This window comes from Sander lucioperca, chromosome 23, assembly GCF_008315115.2.
Source record: "Sander lucioperca isolate FBNREF2018 chromosome 23, SLUC_FBN_1.2, whole genome shotgun sequence".
Classification (NCBI taxonomy): Eukaryota; Metazoa; Chordata; class Actinopteri; order Perciformes; family Percidae; genus Sander; species Sander lucioperca.
The window spans coordinates 13,732,135-13,749,016 of NC_050195.1; the positions used below are offsets into that span (position 1 = coordinate 13,732,135).

Consider the following 16,882-nt stretch of genomic DNA (forward strand, 5'->3'; position numbering starts at 1 on the left):
CTTTATCAAGTTACCATGCAAATAAACCTTGTATCTAAAAGGAGTGACTGACTGATGTTGTGTTCACACCGGCTGCGTAAATTTGCTTCACATTGTGTAACTCGGCTAAGTTTGGTTGCTTAAGTTGAAATATTTTAACTCACGCAGACACGAGAATAGCGTGAAATTTGTGTATTGCGTGGCGCCATTCGCTTCGCCCGCTGCGAATTTGCGTCTATGCATTGATTTTGTATGTACTGTAATTGTGCTGGGCAATTGTTAGAGATTTGGAACCTGTTTCTGTTCTCCAGTCACATTAAAGGTACCGTAGGTAGGATTGCGAAGATCCAGGAATTAGCCAAAAAATATGAACATCGACAATTTACAGTTAGACCCCCCTCCTCCCCCCCCCCATCCCCCCGGCCCTGATTGGTGCATCTGAACAGGGAGCTGTGGATTTTTGCAAATCGCCAGAGGAGCCGGATTTTTTGTTTTAATGACCTGCTTCATGTAGTTCTACTGTCTGGAACATAGGGTCAGTTTCAGCAAATATGACAGAAAGTTAGTTTTATAAGAGTTACCTACTGCACCTTTAAATACTAGTTTCCTGTGGCTAAATAATTCTATTCAAATTCTTAGTTTTGATCCATTAGCTAAGCTTAGGTTTTGTCATTAGGAACCAATGATAGTGGTACCAGGACAGAAGGTGATGACAGGGCAGGGCTGTCTCTGGATTTGAACTCCGACCCCATTGTGTATTTCCTGTTCTCCAGAGCAGGCCGCTCCTTCAGCTTTGGGCTCAGGACAGCCACAGCTCCTGTAGCGGGACACCGACTCCGATCCACAGGTCCTGGAGCATGGAGTCCACTCAGACCACTCACACCAGCCACCTGACACTGGAAACGCACAGAAAGAAATCTACATTGATGAACATCCCCAGACATAATATTCCTATGCTGATTTTCTTTTAATCATGAAGTCAGAAATAAAGACGTGCGAGTCTAGTGAGTTTATTGTTGTTAGTGAGTTTAAACTTAAGTCAAAGAAAGAAAGACTGCACACAAGCCAGTTAAAAGTCAAGTTTTATATGTCGTTTTTGATCATGCACAAGTTCCACTTTGTTTTAACACATACAGCTGGTCTAACTCACCTGGACAGGGGTATCTGGTACAGTTGAGCCTCCCACCCTCACAGGTGCTGAAACAAAAAGGAAATACCAGCATAATTATTTTCCTGTTCCTTCTTTGTGGATGTTTCTCTGTTAAATATAAATGTGGTGTATGTTCTCTTTGTCTGTGTTTTATTCTGACCAGTTGTTACATCCATCAGGGGCTACAGTGGTCTCCCCTGGTTCCAGCCTTTGTCCAGTGCTGAGGTCCATGCAGGGACAGTCTGCTTTCTCTACACACACTGTCCCGTTAGCAGACAGGACCTTTCCCTCTGTACAGTAGCACCCTGGCTCACATTGCCACTCACAGTACTGGAGCACAGGAAGAAAATGATCTTCATCACCAGAATTCTATATTTTAATCCACTAAGCATGAGTTAAAGTTAAACCAGTGGTAATGGGTGGAAACATGAGTTATGATCAGTGTGATACTCACAGCCAGGTCATCACAGGAGCGAGGGCAGGAGGGACCACAGCTACTGAAAACTGTGCCTGGGACCTGCGAACATGGCGGCACTAAAAACACACACATGATGACAAATTGTCAAAACACTGACATAGAATCGGCTGTATTGGGAACAAAACTCAAACTGCAGATGTAGACCAAACACATACTCACAGCCTCATCTACATTCTACACACTCTGTAAACGTACCTGGACAGTGGTCAGTGTTACAGGCTATGACCTCGGTTCCCAGCCCCTCACAGTAGTTCCCCTCACCCTCTGGACGGGGACTGTCACACTCTCTCCTCCGGCTGCGAACCCCCCCACCGCATGACTTGGTACACTCCGTCCAGTTACTCCACTGACTCCAGCCACCGTCACCTCGAAAGATCCAACACATCATGATGAAATAGTGAAAAAATTCAATCAATTAATTCTGTATAAATCACCCAGGAAGTGACAGCAGTTTACAAAACACATCAGTCACATCACTGGATGTACAGTATGTATCTGTCAAACATACACAAGTAAAGACTGGCTAAAGTTTACATGGCAGCGAAAACAAAAACTAAGTGATCCATCCACCCAAGTAATTATTTTGTTTTAATTTATAATTTTGTATTACATCAGTCTCAATATTTAAAGAACAGTTTTATAGAAGAAAAATGTGAAACTTAAACAAGTTCCAGTACAGTAAGCCCAATCTGAAATGTCAACTTGTAAAAATGATGTGACCAGTAGCTCTATACTGTGTGTTTACTGTCAATGGTTTATTGTTATGAATACCTTTGGTTTACAGAATGTTCAGTTTATATTTCCAGGCAAACGACTCATGATAGAAAAAATGTTGTGGTCTGACTGCACTAAAATTCGAAGTTGCCTGGATGCAATCCAGTCAAAATTCGCATACAGGCTACGTAAAAAGATGACTGGAAAATGTAATACCAATGCATTTAAATATGAACAGAATACCAGTCAATACAAATTAACACAATACAAACTCACGGTCACATGAAGCAAAGATACAGATTTGGTCTTCTCTGCTAGGGCCCAGACATGGCAGGCCACTGCCAGAACGCTGGGGGCTGGAACAGAACCGGTACCGAGACTGGAGACCTGCTCCACACGACGCCGAACACTGACCCCAGGGAGTCCACAATGACCACTGGCCATCAACTGGAGAGAGTGTGTGTTTGTACGTGAGGGAACAGAACAAGAAGGATACAGCGTGAAACAATGAGGTGAAAGGAAACAGCAGGAAAAATGACGTTATTTATAGTTATGATGTTATTTATATTACTTTAACAGTACATGCTGTTTTGCATTAGCTTCAGCTTCATTTTCAATCATAAGAGTTATTCACATTGTCTGTGACTATAATTCATCAAGCTAGAAAAGGTAAGTCGTAAGTAAATAGATGAATTAATGTGGACAGGATTTTAATGACTAATGGCTGATTATTAGCATGCAAACTACTGTTAGTGTTATAAAGAAAAATTCAATGAATTTTGGCCTACCATTGCAGCTGACTTGAGAGCAGTTTACCAGCCTCCCTGCTTCACATGTACTGAAAATATAAACACACACAAGTTAAATCATCATTTTATCTTTTCTTGATATACTGATGAATGGAAGCAGATTCTGGTGGAGTTAAACTCATTATGGCTCATAGAGCAATTAAAGAATAACATCAGTTTTCCTTACCAGTTGTTGCAGTTTGTGGGCACAATATCTCCTGGTTTGAACTGTTCTCCATCTAAGTCACAGCGACAGTTAGATTCCCGCACACACACACCATCCTGTAAATATGAAGGACCATTAACAATATGACCGTGGTGCCTGTATATACGTATGTGTTTGTGTTTAGCCACCCCACCCACCTGTTGGACAGTCCCGTTTGGACACTGGCAGCCTGGTGTGCAGTTCCTGCTAAGGTCCATTGTGAGATCTGTACATGACACCGCTCCCGTCACACACTGCTTCCACTGTTGGCCTGGAGGACACACCATGCCATCTCCTGACAGAGCAACAGTCCAAGCAGGGATCAATGAAAATCTTCTCAGTGCAATCAAAAACAAACAAATCTGAATGCATAAAAAAGTAAGAAGTCTATTTTTGATCTGGTTTTGTTAAAAAACTGGAGATCCAATGCTGCCCACTACAGATATAACAAAAGCTCCATGATGCCCAGAAATAACATAACATATTTTGACTAGCAAAAGCTTGAACCCAAAACAATATGTACAGTATCATCCGTTAATCTGGCAATGAAATCAACCTTTAAATACTGATGTTGACATAAATTATGCATTCTTATTGTTGTTTTCTTGTGCAAAAACATAAGTTAATGCAATACATGTGTGACAGAGGATGTATACTACATTCTGCTGTCTTCTTGAAAAGTACTTATACAACTTATACAAATCTGATATTAAACTTGACAATATTGTTAGAGGTGTAGGTCTTGCTGTACCACAGGGCTGTAGGTTACAGGCGCTGAACTGATGAGTGGTGCCGTGGATTCGGATGGGCCCGCGGGTTCGGCTCCTGTAACCTCCGCCACACGTCACTGAGCACTCTGACCACGCACTCCATGGCTCCTTTACACCTTTACACACATTACAACTATGTTAACTTCCTTATATTTGAATCTGTGCACAGAGGAGTTAAAAAGAAACAGGTAACTCATCTTTCACATTTCAAAACATGGATTCTGTACAGTATATAATAACATTAGCAACCAAGCAACCGTCCTCCTCACTATAGCAGGGTTCAATGCTGCAGGTATCGATCCCAACTCTGTCTCCTTTGCAGGGGTGACCCCCGAAAGCTGGAGGAGGATTGGTTTCTGAACGATACCGCCTTCTCACACCAACATCACATGTTCGACTGCAAGCGCTCCACTGGGTCCAGCTGCTCCAGCCACAGTCCACTGAGAGACACACACAGGATAAAAGGTGGAGAAAGACAGAGACAATGGGAGACAAATGAGGAGAGAAGAAAGGACTTAAAGACAGCAAGAGACAAGGAGGGAGACAAGTCAATGTACAATCAATTAATTAATAGTAAAGCCACTTACCAGGACAGGGAGCTGTTCTGCACTTCATTTCTCCATTAGTGCAGGTACTGTTTGAGACACACGATGCAAGAACAAGTGACGTTTGATTTAAAAAAAAATGGCAGTTCATTCCAACACCCAAAATATTAATCTAAACTTTTAGGCAAACTTTGATCATTCATTTATAGACAGAGGTGTCATTCTGTCTACTATTTTACAATAAGTATACATTTTGGACACAGGGTAAACAGTACCAGTTATTGCAGGCATCAACAGGCAGGGTGGCACCGGCTGGGTACAGTTCCCCCTGGTGGTAACACGGACACTGTGCCAGGGGAACACAGCTGCCATTGAGTAGGTAAAAGCCCAGGGCGCAGTAGCAGCCGTCGTAACAGGCGGTGGCACACTGCACCTTTGTGGAGGTTATGTCCAGGCACGCCCGCGGACATGCACCACCGTGAGCCTCACACTCTGCTGATGTCATGTACACCATGCCCTCTGGACACACACCTGTGATGGCTGAATATTGCACAAGCCCACACAGGCATTTATTCAATGTGGTGGATAAAAATAATGGGAAGCAAAAATATAATGCATCCAATACAAAAACATCACAAGCACAATTCGATTATAGAGTAATATTATTCACACATATGATTCCATGGCCCCCCATAGCTGAGTAATAAAAAAAAACGAACATGATGCAGTACCTGAGCAAGGGTGGGAGTTGCAGTCTCTTGTCTGCATTTGTGGCCCGGGGCAGCTGCTGCCCCCATGCTGTGGAGTGGGTGAATTGCAGAATCGCTCTCTTGCTTTGACGCCAGAGTTACACTCTGATGAACACTGAGACCAAGATGACCATGCTGACCAGCTGCCATTCACTGGAAGCATACAACAAAAATCTGCTTTTAACAGCAAAAACACACCGGACGCTGAAGCGCCGCAAAGCTAAATCCTCTGCACTCTCTCTCTTCTCTCGATCTCCACCCGTGAGTGTTTGGTTGTGTGTGTGTGTGTGTGTGTGTGTGTGTGTGTGTGTGTGTGTGTCACTCTGTTTGTCTGTCTGTCTGTCTGTCTGTCCGTCAGTCGGTCTCTCTCTCTGTGTGCCTGATCACCCATCTCACTCTAGACACGGCTGAGAAGTCAAGACAGCCAAAATCACCATAAACCTGGGTGTTTTATTTTGGATATTTGTTTTATTTTATAAAGTATCTGGCTGCGCTCGAGAAAGAAATAGAGGAGACGGCAAAACGATCACTGCAGACCGTGGGCCGGTGCGGCTGATCTGCTCCTGATTGCAGCTGGTATGACCTGACAGATTGGATAACATGGGCGGCAAAATGAAAATAGCTCCGCTTCACAGCGTTTCCATATCCAGTGTGTTTTCGCTGCTAGTCTTCTTACTAACACATCATTTGTGAAAAGTGGAAGGAACAGAAACATGATGGCAGTTGTAGTTTCTGTGTGTGCATCTACACCTGTAATACCTGGACAGTGTACAGTGTTACAAGGCTCTTGCTCCTCGCTGTCTCCATCGCAGGCAGAGTCCGTGTGTATGTTGTTGAAGGGTAGGACGGTGTGGTTGCAGCTGCGAAATCGTCTTCTGATTCCAACATCATCTACATGGTTGAAACATGTTTTACTGCACTCTGACCAGCTGGTCCAGTCACTCCTGACTCCATCTGGTAGAACTGCACAAGAGGAGGACAGAGTCATCATATACTGTAGGTAATAGGCGTGTCATTGATTTACAAGACTAGGATACTGGCCAGAGAGTGACTTGCATAAAGAATTTGAAGAAAGGCTTATACTGTAAGTGTTGCTCAAGAAATAAAAGCTTCTGTATAAAAAAGTTTAACCATCAAATGTGACTGCATTAGTGTTACTATAGTGTCCCTGGGGTGTGAGTTGGTATACCTGGGAGGCAGGGACTGGAACAGGGGCGGACCTCTGAAGAGTCCCCGGCACAGGGCTGGATTCTGACTGCTCCAGCTGGGTTCACTTGAGACCTGAAGAGAAAAAGTCAAGGCATAAAGAGTCCTGATTCAAATGTAATGGGTTGTGTGGGAGCAGTATAAAAACACAAGTCCATAACAAGTGCATTAAGACATAAACTTACAGTAACGATACCTAGTAAACTAGGTTGTTGCAGCATTACAATCATATAAACATACGCAAACCAATTTTTTTGACAACTTTAAATAAGATATATAATGCAAGCATGCATCTACAACATAATTTAGAGTGTACAAAATATAGCAAACAGACAAAATAAGTCAGATTAAGTACAGAATTATTGATAAAATTCAAAATAATCACACTTCTGTTTTGAAAATCTGTGTTTTGGAAAGTGGAATAAGGAGTGTCTAAGAGTGCCTTACAAATCTATTAATTTAAACAGGCTCACCTGTAGCGTTGCTGGAGCCCCGGTCCACAGGTTACATCACATGGTGACCATGACGACCAGGCCGACCAATTACAGGTCACAACACAAAGGGAGGCGTCACAGGTTACTTGTCCATCTTTGCAAACACTGTTGGCAAATATTTGCATTTTTTACATTCCAATTAGCAGCAGTCCAGTTGTCCAAGACATTTCTAGGAAGAACTTGAGTGTGATTTAAAATATTGCTTTCTATCAACTGGTAAATATGACGACTACTCGGTTTTATGACATGAAAAATAAACAAAAAATAATTTTGCATAGTAATGAGTGATTTATTTGGAAAGTTACATTTTAGTTAAATATAATAATAAAAAAAAATAACCAGTTCTGAAAACCAGGCTCGCTATAAAAGCAAAAAATGAATCTGTTTCTCACCAAGTGGTACATTGGTCCCAGCTGACGGTCTGTCCTGGCTGTAGTGTTCGACCATCCCAGAAACAGACACATTGGCTGGCATTCACACATCGCCCATCATGAAGATACAGACCATCAGGACAGCGACACCCTGGAGAAGACAAAATGTATGTCTTAATCAGCATTTCAGCTTCCAGTGAATGAGCCTGTGTGAGCTACTATCATTCTAGAAGCTTCAGTACAGGTTTGTGGCTTTGAAAAAAAAAAAAATCCTTATTGTCTATATATAATTTAATAAAACATATGAAAAAATGTCAACCCACTGAATCACATTTCATCATCATGACCTATTCATTTAGTCCTGCTTGAAATTTCCAGTAAATGATTAAATGCTGATATTTTCTCAAAGAAATGTAATTTAAATAGCAAGAGACCTGTATAATTTTGGCAACTAACCCAAAACACCCAAATCCATGATTAAAATATGACTTTGTTTATCTCAACAACTATCACAACAACAAAGCATACATGTATAAAAGAGGATTCTTTTGTCTTGTGTTATGTGCAATAATGGATACTGAACTGAACAAAAAGAATGTCAAAATCTAAATACTCTAAACTATTCATTCACTGTGACACTGGGTCTCAGAAACTTACCCAAAATGTTCTCAATTGCTCATATCTACATGACATTATAAAGAAAACAATGATGTCACCAGGTTTCAAAATAAACTTTTCCGTCCACCAGTCAAATGGCTAGTTAATGTTAAAATTTTACCAGCCACTCAATAAGTTACCATTGTATTTTGGCTGGTGAGTAAAGTGGATGGTGCTAGTTTTGAACACTGGATGCCATTCTACAGTCTTGACCCCCATCCCCTCCTGTGTGTGACACACAGTGTGTCTTACCCGGTATACATGCTGCAGTGCAGTTGCTGGTCAAGCTGAGATGTGAGCAGGTAGGAGGACAGGGCTCCACCCTCCCAGCATGGCAGTCTGCCTCAGTCACCAGCACCATGCTGTTGACGCAGCCTGAACAACCAATCAGGGAACAAACATAGTTTGGACAGTTTACAGACTCAATCATGCAGTAATGCAATAATCAATGTGGCAATAGTATTACACCAACAGCAGGATTTACTGTTTGACAGTGTATAAGCCACCTGTCTGTGTGCTGATGTCTTTGGTGCAGGGCTGGCTGTTGCAGCTCTGGCTCTGCAGGGTCATGCCCTTACAGTCCAGCCCACCGTTCTTGGGGGGAGGAGCAGAGCAGGTTCTGTTCCTCTGTCTGACACCACCTCCACACTGAGCGTCACACTCTGACCACTCTGTCCACTCTGACCAGTGACCATTCACTACAAAAGGAGACAGGAGAGAAACCAATAAATTACAGACAGGGTACTTATGAAGGATGGGTCCTATTTGACTTCAGGTTCAGAGGACACACCTGGACATGCTTTAGGGAAACAGGCTCGACTGTCGAACTGAGCTCCACCACAGGCCCCTCCGGGCAGAGCTTCCCTCAGTAGGTCCCTCTGCCGGAACAGGGAGCCTAGACCACAGGACACACTGCACGCACTCCACGCTGTCCACTGGGACATGATGCAGTCCACTAGAGGAGAGGAAAAAGGATGAAGCAAGAATATCAGAATTTCTCTGTTTTGTTTTGTCTTATTTAGAGATGGTACGATACCTTGCTTATTGGTCGATACCAAGTACTGATCCGATAACAGTGTGTCATATATTTTATTACGTTTTGACAGCTGTATACTACTATCCCTGTATAGATGTGATATGATTTCTAAACTTAAATTAATTAGACTTTTTGTGAAACATGAACAAAAACAAACAAATTCCATAGAATGTTCTTGTATTATCCAGTTTGACAGTTAGTAATAATACAAGAGTGGACTGGAGTTAGTCATAACGGAAAATTCCATAGAACTTTCTTGTATTATCCACTATCCAACGGAAAAAGAACATAAATTAACAACTTTTAAGCAGATTTTCTTCAGGGCTAAATTACATGGTATTGGATCGGTGCATAAACTCCAGTACTTTACGATATCGGAGGCTTTTTCCAATACTGGTATCAGTACATCTCTAGCCTTATTACCACTTTTGGTGTCTTATATCTTACCACAGTCTTTCTCATCTGATCCATCCGCACAGTCCTTCTGCAGGTCACATCTGCGGTCCAGGTGAACGCACTCACCACTGACACAAGAGAATTGCTTGTGAGAGCAGAGGCTGGGCACCTGGGGGCTCTGTGGAGTCACCGCTGGTCTGGCTGTGGTGCCTGATAAGACATGAGAATGCAATAACAGAACTTTATGCTTATATACACACATATATATATATATATTTTTTTTTTTTTTTTCTCTCCAGAAATTACACATTCATTATTATTTATTTCATTTTGTTTTATTTCACATCATATTTTCCATGTGTGTGAAGTCCATCATGAAACTATAAATCTTCAATAAGGTCCCAATATCAGCAATATCATCTTTTCTACATTTACAGTGTTTGTTGAATTGAAGTAATTCTATTTCCATTCTTCCTCTAGTCTGACAGGTTGTTGATGCATACCACAGCTTTCTTCATCAGACCCATCCAAACAGTCCGGTTTGCCGTCGCACACTTGTGCCGAGTCGACACAGCCTAAAGTCCGGCACACAAACTGACCCTCCATGCAAAGCACTCTGGGTAGGCCACCATCATGGGGGGTTGTAGCGATCAACGGGGCTGAAAATAAAAATAAAAGGTTACAATATATGTCTATTCGGTAAGTGTTAATCCATGGGTCTTGCCTGGTTGTAGCATAACTAGCAAGGCTGTTGTGTATCTCACCTTCTGTGGTTTGCAACCCAGGTCTTCCAGAATGGGTGGTTGTGGGGGGATGCAGTCCAGGTTGACCTGTGGTGGCTCCTGGGTAGAGGGATGGTCTGAATTGATCAAAAATGACTTGCAAACAGACATACCCAAAAATGGAAGGGGGAGACTAATAAAAACCCAACAACAATGAGTAGAGAGTAGATTTTATCATCAGCTGATTATACCTGTACTTGAAGTTGTAGTCTTCTGAAGTCCTGTTTGACTTGTGACCCCTGGGCTAGCCACGCCAGGAAGACCACCTTGGGACCTGGTGGTATGGAGGCCTGGGGCACCTGTTGTACTGTCACCATGGAAACCTGGTCTCCCTGTGGAACTGGTCTGGTTCTGCAGCCCTGGAGAGCCTTTGGTTGTAGCCATACCTTAAGAAGAAGATGAGATGAAAGAGACATAAACAAAGACACACAAGGATAAAGACAAATGAAACAAAAGTGAGTAAGGAAGGTGCTGTATATTTCTTGACGAAATCCTTGGTTTTTAACTTCCTTTTTATCACTTTAAATTTTGCACTTAATATATTTGAGGCTTTAATGTGGCTATATGTGAAAATTTTGCTCAGACAGAAAATCATTCATCTACAATAAGATAATACGTTACAGAAGCATTGTTGTATTTCCAGTGTTGCTACGGTAACTTAGTCTACTTTGGATGAATCGTGAGCTAAACCAGGTATCACTGTCACTGGGTCACCAGCCAAAGCATTAAGAGATTGTTGTAGCAACCAACCTAATAATAACTTTACACAAGTACAGGGGTACGAGGGAAAAGAAAAAAGTAGGGAACACAAACACGGATTAAAAGGAAAACGTCCGCGATAAATGGAAGGGGAGACATCACTTTAATTTAGGCCTCTGATGTACAACCACATTGTGCATTGTAAAGTTATTTTATGAATGAAATAGACATATTACATAGCTTTTAGTTGTTCTTTGTTTAATTTCCTTCTTTCCTGATAGTCCTGCACCAGTATCAGTCATAACTACAGCAGATAACTTCTAAAATATAAAAATATAATTAGGCCTATGTAAAGAAATCTCCTGCTACCTTTTACCTGGCTGGATACACTAACACAGGCTATTCTGGTGTTACAAAGAAACCTGTGACCCTTCAGAATGTGTTACTGTAGCTCCGTCTACCTGCCGTAAATCATTCTCTGACTTCGCAGGAAAAATCAGACCTTGGCAGAGACCTTAATAAAAACTATATAAAACTAGCGTTCTTTTCACTGTTAGTCTCGTTTGCTGTTACAGGTCATTTATGATCATCAGATGGAACATTACACAGTTTCAGAAATGTGTAAAAATGACATATAGTCACTTTAAGTTCATTTTATTCTCTTTGTTTTAAATGTGTTCTGTTTTTTTCTGCAAAGCACTTTGTAATTGTGTTTTCAAAGGTGCTATATAAATAAAGTGTATTATATTATTAATAAATTGTCAAATAAATTGTCACTTCAATCACTTAACCATATAGGAGATAAAAAAAATTGGTGGTGTGGGATGACTCAAAAGAAGATAAAAAATATGCATGACCGAATATGGCTGAGCCCTCACCACAGTTGATCTCGTCAGAGTGGTCCTTGCAGTCTGGTCGACCATCACAAAGCACAGAGACGGAGACGCACTCTTCACTGCGCTGGCATGCAAACTGGCCTGGCTTACATTTCGGCACAGTCACTTTCCCACCACCAGAGGGAGATGTGGTCACACTACTGGGGGTCACCAGCTCATCTACAAGAGCAGGAGGAAAGGTTGTTTCATATTAACAATGCTGGAAGTAGGCTGAACAGTCCAGCACTAGTTCTGTAAAACAAAGAACTTTTAGATGAGCTAGTATACAAAAGGATCTAAGTCCTGAGAATTATCAGTGATATCCTTTAGTTGTGCATTCAGACTTGAATTCCTTTACCTCCTCTGCAGCCGAGTATCTCCACACGTAGGTAGAAGGTGTGTCTGAACTCCACAGGGATGATGCGCAGGTAGCGAGCTCTGACCAGCCGACCGAGCCAGCGGGTCGCAGGGTTCCTGCCCACCATCCGCACCTCAAACACCTACACCACAATCAAGAGGACACTTCCACATGAGCGTGTAATGATTAGAAAGTCTATATCGACGCTATTAATTTCTGGGATTGTTTGGTCCCGCCGGAAAACGGTGTCCCCTCATTTAGGCCAGATGTCCATCCCCTTCCTCTGTCTTTGTGTTGGCATTCTAAACTCTGGTGGATTTGTGAGGACTATGGTTAACTGCTCCTCAGATCTCTGCAGGGTAAATCCAGACAGCTAGCTAGACTATCTGTCCAATCTGAGTTTTCTGTTGCACGACTAAAACTACTTCTGAATGCGAGTTTATGACTAGAATAACATGTCGATTTTTCTTTTTGTCTCGCATTTATGACCACATCCATTAAACATTTCATCATATGAGGATAAATGTACATACAGAAAACATCTGATGATAAATAAGACAATAAATGTCCACATTAGTAGAAATACCTTAGCAGGTCCACCAGGCTTGCCATCCTCAGTATAGTCTGTGAAGAGGCTGCTGTGCAGGGCGAAGGCCAGGCGATATTTAGTGAGGTAACCCAACATGCGTTCAGAGCCCTGGGTCACCATCCCTGATATCCATGTGGGTTCCAGGAAGTCCACCTGAAAATAAGGCTGGGGATCTGTAGGTAAGGGGCTCCATCCAGGATCCATGACCTGACTGCACAGATGAAAGATGATATGGTCTGTTATTTTTCTGGATGCTTTATATTTTATTCACATTAGGATCCAAAAGGTTTTAGGTGCATGCAAAAAAACTCATCAAATGTTCAGACTAGTATATGCTTTAGGGGTGTCAACCATACAAAGATCTGATCACTCACACGTTAGGGACGATGTTAAGTCGTCCACCATCAGCAGGGTTGTTCTCACGGTGCGAGGATGAGGTCAGCTGACCATATCGAATTCTCCCATCCTCCAGTCCAAGGGGAGAGGAGCAGATGCCTGCACAATAGGATGAATTTTAACACCATCCAACAGAGACAGTTTGGGAAACTGAACACTTCAAACACAACACAATAAAACATTTGGCATGCAGTGAGATTTGAATTTTTTTAATAAGAAATTAACAGAGGCTGCTGTTCTCCAAACACAAAAAATAAATCTAAACTGCATTTAACACTCACCACGATATCCTGGGCCACCATCCTGTAAATACATTGGAAAATAAATTGAGGGTGGATATTGATATATCTATATTAACACCTGTAATCTTTGGGTCTTGTCTAATTCTGTCTGCAAGCAGTTCAATTACTGCCCTGTCTTGTACCCCTTTTCAAAATAAATGTCTCAGGCATTAAATTATTAGTATACATTTCAGCTGTAACGTTTTTACATAACAAGTTTATAAAATGTATAATATTGACTGGAAAAATTTAAAATTTTCTAATACTTTAAACCACGTGTCAAACTCAAGGCCCCTTCACTAATCCATTTCTCTTACATTTGGATTACATTGAATCAGGAATTAAGGACATATTGAGGCATAAACATCAGTGACACAGAAATGAAGAATTTGAAGGAACTGATGATTAATTGAAGTGTTCTATTACCGTTGGTGTTACTGCAGGATAAGTGACAGCAGCCTTGGACGGAGTCCTAAGAGGAGCAGGGGTAGGCGTGTGTGGTCTGTAAATTAGCACACAACATGAAAGCATAGGAAATTCCGAAAGTCATTCTTGATTATTTTACAGCACCAAGAAAGAAGGAAAGAAGAGCTTGATAAACAGAGATAACATACAAAGCAAGAAGCAGAATGCAGGAGTGGAATAACAACATGATCTATCAAATTTCACAATTACTACAACTGTTATTACCACAGCTACAAATCATAATAATATCCTCTACTACAGTACTTGTCTGACTGGGTAGTGATGTAGGGATGGCAGCCAGTTTCATCCTCTCCTTTGGGACAGTGGGGGATCCCATCACAACGTTTTACTGCATCGATGCAGCCCCCTGGTGGGGGGCAGGAGAACTGACCAGCAGGGCAGCTGCGTGGACTGACGGCTGTAGGGGATGGCTGCGTACCTGCATGTGGAGAATGGTCAGACTACGTGAGAAGGATTTCTATATTCAGTTTTGGTATGTGTGACTTACAAAGCCCATTTTAGAAAACTAAAAAGCAGCAGGATCAAATGTTACACAAACAATTGGCAAAACCGTTAATAATAACACTTTACAGTTGCATGGTTCTTATACAATTAATGAAACCAAGGTGTGTTAGGTTGGCAAGCTCACCACAGTACATCTCATCTGATCCATCCCCACAGTCATTAACTCCATCACAAACACTTCCCAGTGGACCTGCTGGCACACAGCGACCATTTTTACACTGAAACTCCTTCTCTCTGCAGCCACCTATTGGGGAGACTGGGGAGGGAGTAGTGGGGGTATTCAATCAGAGGAGAGGAGAGCATTTTAGAATCACATTTGTAGACAAAGTCACGTAACACCAGCAAAGTAGCATTGAACTATCCACTAACCATCTCCACAGCCCATGATCTCAAGTCGAAGGTAGATGCCATTCTGAAAGTCGTGTGGCAGCAGGCGGACAAACTGCGCCAACACCATCCTGTCCAGTCGGCTCTGTGCCACCCCTTCATCATCATCATTACCATGAAAAACCTGAAGGGAAAATGGTGATACATCCATTTTATGATCTGAAAAAGCAACAGCAAGTGGCCTTCGATGTATATGATGGAAAGTTGCATGGACTTGGTGGGTTTGATGTCTAACCTTGGCTCTAGGCCGGGCATCAGTAACCAGTTCTTTATAAGTGTACCACTGTCTGCCATCCTGGCTGAACTGGAGGTAAAAGCTGGACACGAATGTGCCAAACATACCACCACCCTGGGTAAGCACACCTACAGGACGGTAGAGGGATAGAAAATTTTATTTTACTGATATACAGTAGGCTACATAATCTCACATAGGAATTGGATTGCGTTCTGGGGAAAACCTGGTCTGATTAGGAGAGACGGCATTCATTCCACTTTGGACAGAGCTGCTGTCATATCAAGAATTCTGACCTGAGTCTATTACCGGTCCTAAACCATGACAACCCAGAGTTGAAACCAGGAATCAGAGGTGCAGTGCTACACGCTTCTCTGCGCCTTCGTTGGAGCAGTTACCCACTCCTGGTTCCATAACCATGGTCTCATTCCCCCAAATCAAATCAATTAAATAAAAAGTAAACAAAAGATGAGCTGTACTCAAAAAACAAAAAAAAATGTAAACTACCACTTGAAGCCATCTTTGACTCAAGCCTATTAATTAATACTAAACTAAATTATAACTCGTTTGAAAGCCTTGTTCTAAATCTTTCACATCCAACCTGGAAAACATTACAGCCAATTCTATTTGTTGTTGTTTACCGCACTCCAGGTCCGCATTCTGAGTTTTTATCAAGTTTAGTCCTTAAATCAGACAAAGTACTTATTGTAGGTGATTTTAATATCCATGTGGACGTTGACAACGACAGCCTTAGTATTGAAATTATCTCACTTCTAGATTCAATTGGTTTCAGTCAGAGTGTGCATAAGGCCACTCACTGTTTTAACCACACCCTCGACCTTCTGCTGGCATATGGCATCAAAATTGAAGATTTAATAGTATTTCCACAGAATCCTTTATTATCAGACCATTCTTTAATAACTTTTTAATTCTTATTACCTGACTATACACCATAATAAAAGTTTCTACATTAGATGTCTATCTGGTAGTGCTATCGCTAAACTCGTGGAAGTAATTCCAACGACATTTAATTCAGTGCCATGGCTTAATATAACAGAGAACTTCTATGTTAACTTTAGTCCCTCCCAAATTGATAATTTTGTAGACTGTGCTATTGCCTGCCCTCAGACAACTTTAGACTCTGTTGCTCCTCTCAAAAAGAAGGTGATGAAACAAAGGAAACTAGCACCTTGGTATAACTCCCAAATCCATAAATTAAAACAAACCCGCGAAAACTTGAAAGTAAATGGCGTTCCACCAATCTGAAAGAATCTCATTTAGACTGGCAAGACAGTCTAAAAAATAAAGGAAGACCTTCAGAAATGCCAGAGCAGCCTATTACTCATTATTAATAGAAGAACATAGGAACAACCCAAGGTTTCTTTTCAGCACTGTAGCCAGGCTGACAGATAGTCATAGCTCTATTGAGCCATCTATTCCTATAGCTCTGAGTGTGACGACTTCATAATCTTCTTTAATGATAAAATTATAACAATTAGAGATAAAATTCATCACTTCCTGATCTCAACTTCTAACGGTTTATCTTTAAAAACACAGGACCCCTAAACACAGCTTTAAGACCTGACATATACTTAGACAGCTTTTCTCCTATTGACCTTCACCAATTAATGCAAAAGATTTCTTCAGCTAAGCCATCTACCTGTCTCTTAGACCCCATCCCAACTAGACTACTTAAAGAAGCGTTATCCGTGGTTAACACTTTGTTACTAGATATGATCAATGTCTTCATTAACA

General features: G+C 41.6%; 1 protein-coding gene across 1 annotated transcript in view; it reads right to left on the reverse strand.

Moving 5' to 3' along the window:
* The window catches only part of LOC116048944 (SCO-spondin-like), a 147,883-nt gene that overhangs the window by 86,428 nt on the left and 44,573 nt on the right, over nt 1–16,882 (reverse strand). Inside the window, exons 46-80 of the mRNA XM_035998115.1 lie at nt 15,131–15,258; nt 14,878–15,019; nt 14,633–14,764; nt 14,248–14,422; nt 13,945–14,020; nt 13,519–13,540; nt 13,216–13,336; nt 12,839–13,052; nt 12,253–12,394; nt 11,898–12,074; nt 10,512–10,706; nt 10,303–10,380; nt 10,042–10,197; nt 9,590–9,748; nt 8,897–9,061; nt 8,613–8,804; nt 8,359–8,481; nt 7,471–7,600; nt 7,058–7,183; nt 6,568–6,659; nt 6,138–6,341; nt 5,361–5,531; nt 4,905–5,160; nt 4,672–4,718; nt 4,354–4,524; nt 4,066–4,200; nt 3,473–3,609; nt 3,297–3,391; nt 3,110–3,159; nt 2,598–2,768; nt 1,803–1,973; nt 1,584–1,663; nt 1,290–1,459; nt 1,130–1,176; nt 675–875 (exon numbers count right to left, since the gene is read on the reverse strand). Of these exons, the coding sequence (XP_035854008.1) occupies nt 675–875; nt 1,130–1,176; nt 1,290–1,459; nt 1,584–1,663; nt 1,803–1,973; nt 2,598–2,768; nt 3,110–3,159; nt 3,297–3,391; nt 3,473–3,609; nt 4,066–4,200; nt 4,354–4,524; nt 4,672–4,718; nt 4,905–5,160; nt 5,361–5,531; nt 6,138–6,341; nt 6,568–6,659; nt 7,058–7,183; nt 7,471–7,600; nt 8,359–8,481; nt 8,613–8,804; nt 8,897–9,061; nt 9,590–9,748; nt 10,042–10,197; nt 10,303–10,380; nt 10,512–10,706; nt 11,898–12,074; nt 12,253–12,394; nt 12,839–13,052; nt 13,216–13,336; nt 13,519–13,540; nt 13,945–14,020; nt 14,248–14,422; nt 14,633–14,764; nt 14,878–15,019; nt 15,131–15,258 (4,851 nt within the window). The remainder of the gene's footprint in view (nt 1–674; nt 876–1,129; nt 1,177–1,289; nt 1,460–1,583; nt 1,664–1,802; nt 1,974–2,597; nt 2,769–3,109; nt 3,160–3,296; nt 3,392–3,472; nt 3,610–4,065; nt 4,201–4,353; nt 4,525–4,671; nt 4,719–4,904; nt 5,161–5,360; nt 5,532–6,137; nt 6,342–6,567; nt 6,660–7,057; nt 7,184–7,470; nt 7,601–8,358; nt 8,482–8,612; nt 8,805–8,896; nt 9,062–9,589; nt 9,749–10,041; nt 10,198–10,302; nt 10,381–10,511; nt 10,707–11,897; nt 12,075–12,252; nt 12,395–12,838; nt 13,053–13,215; nt 13,337–13,518; nt 13,541–13,944; nt 14,021–14,247; nt 14,423–14,632; nt 14,765–14,877; nt 15,020–15,130; nt 15,259–16,882) is intronic.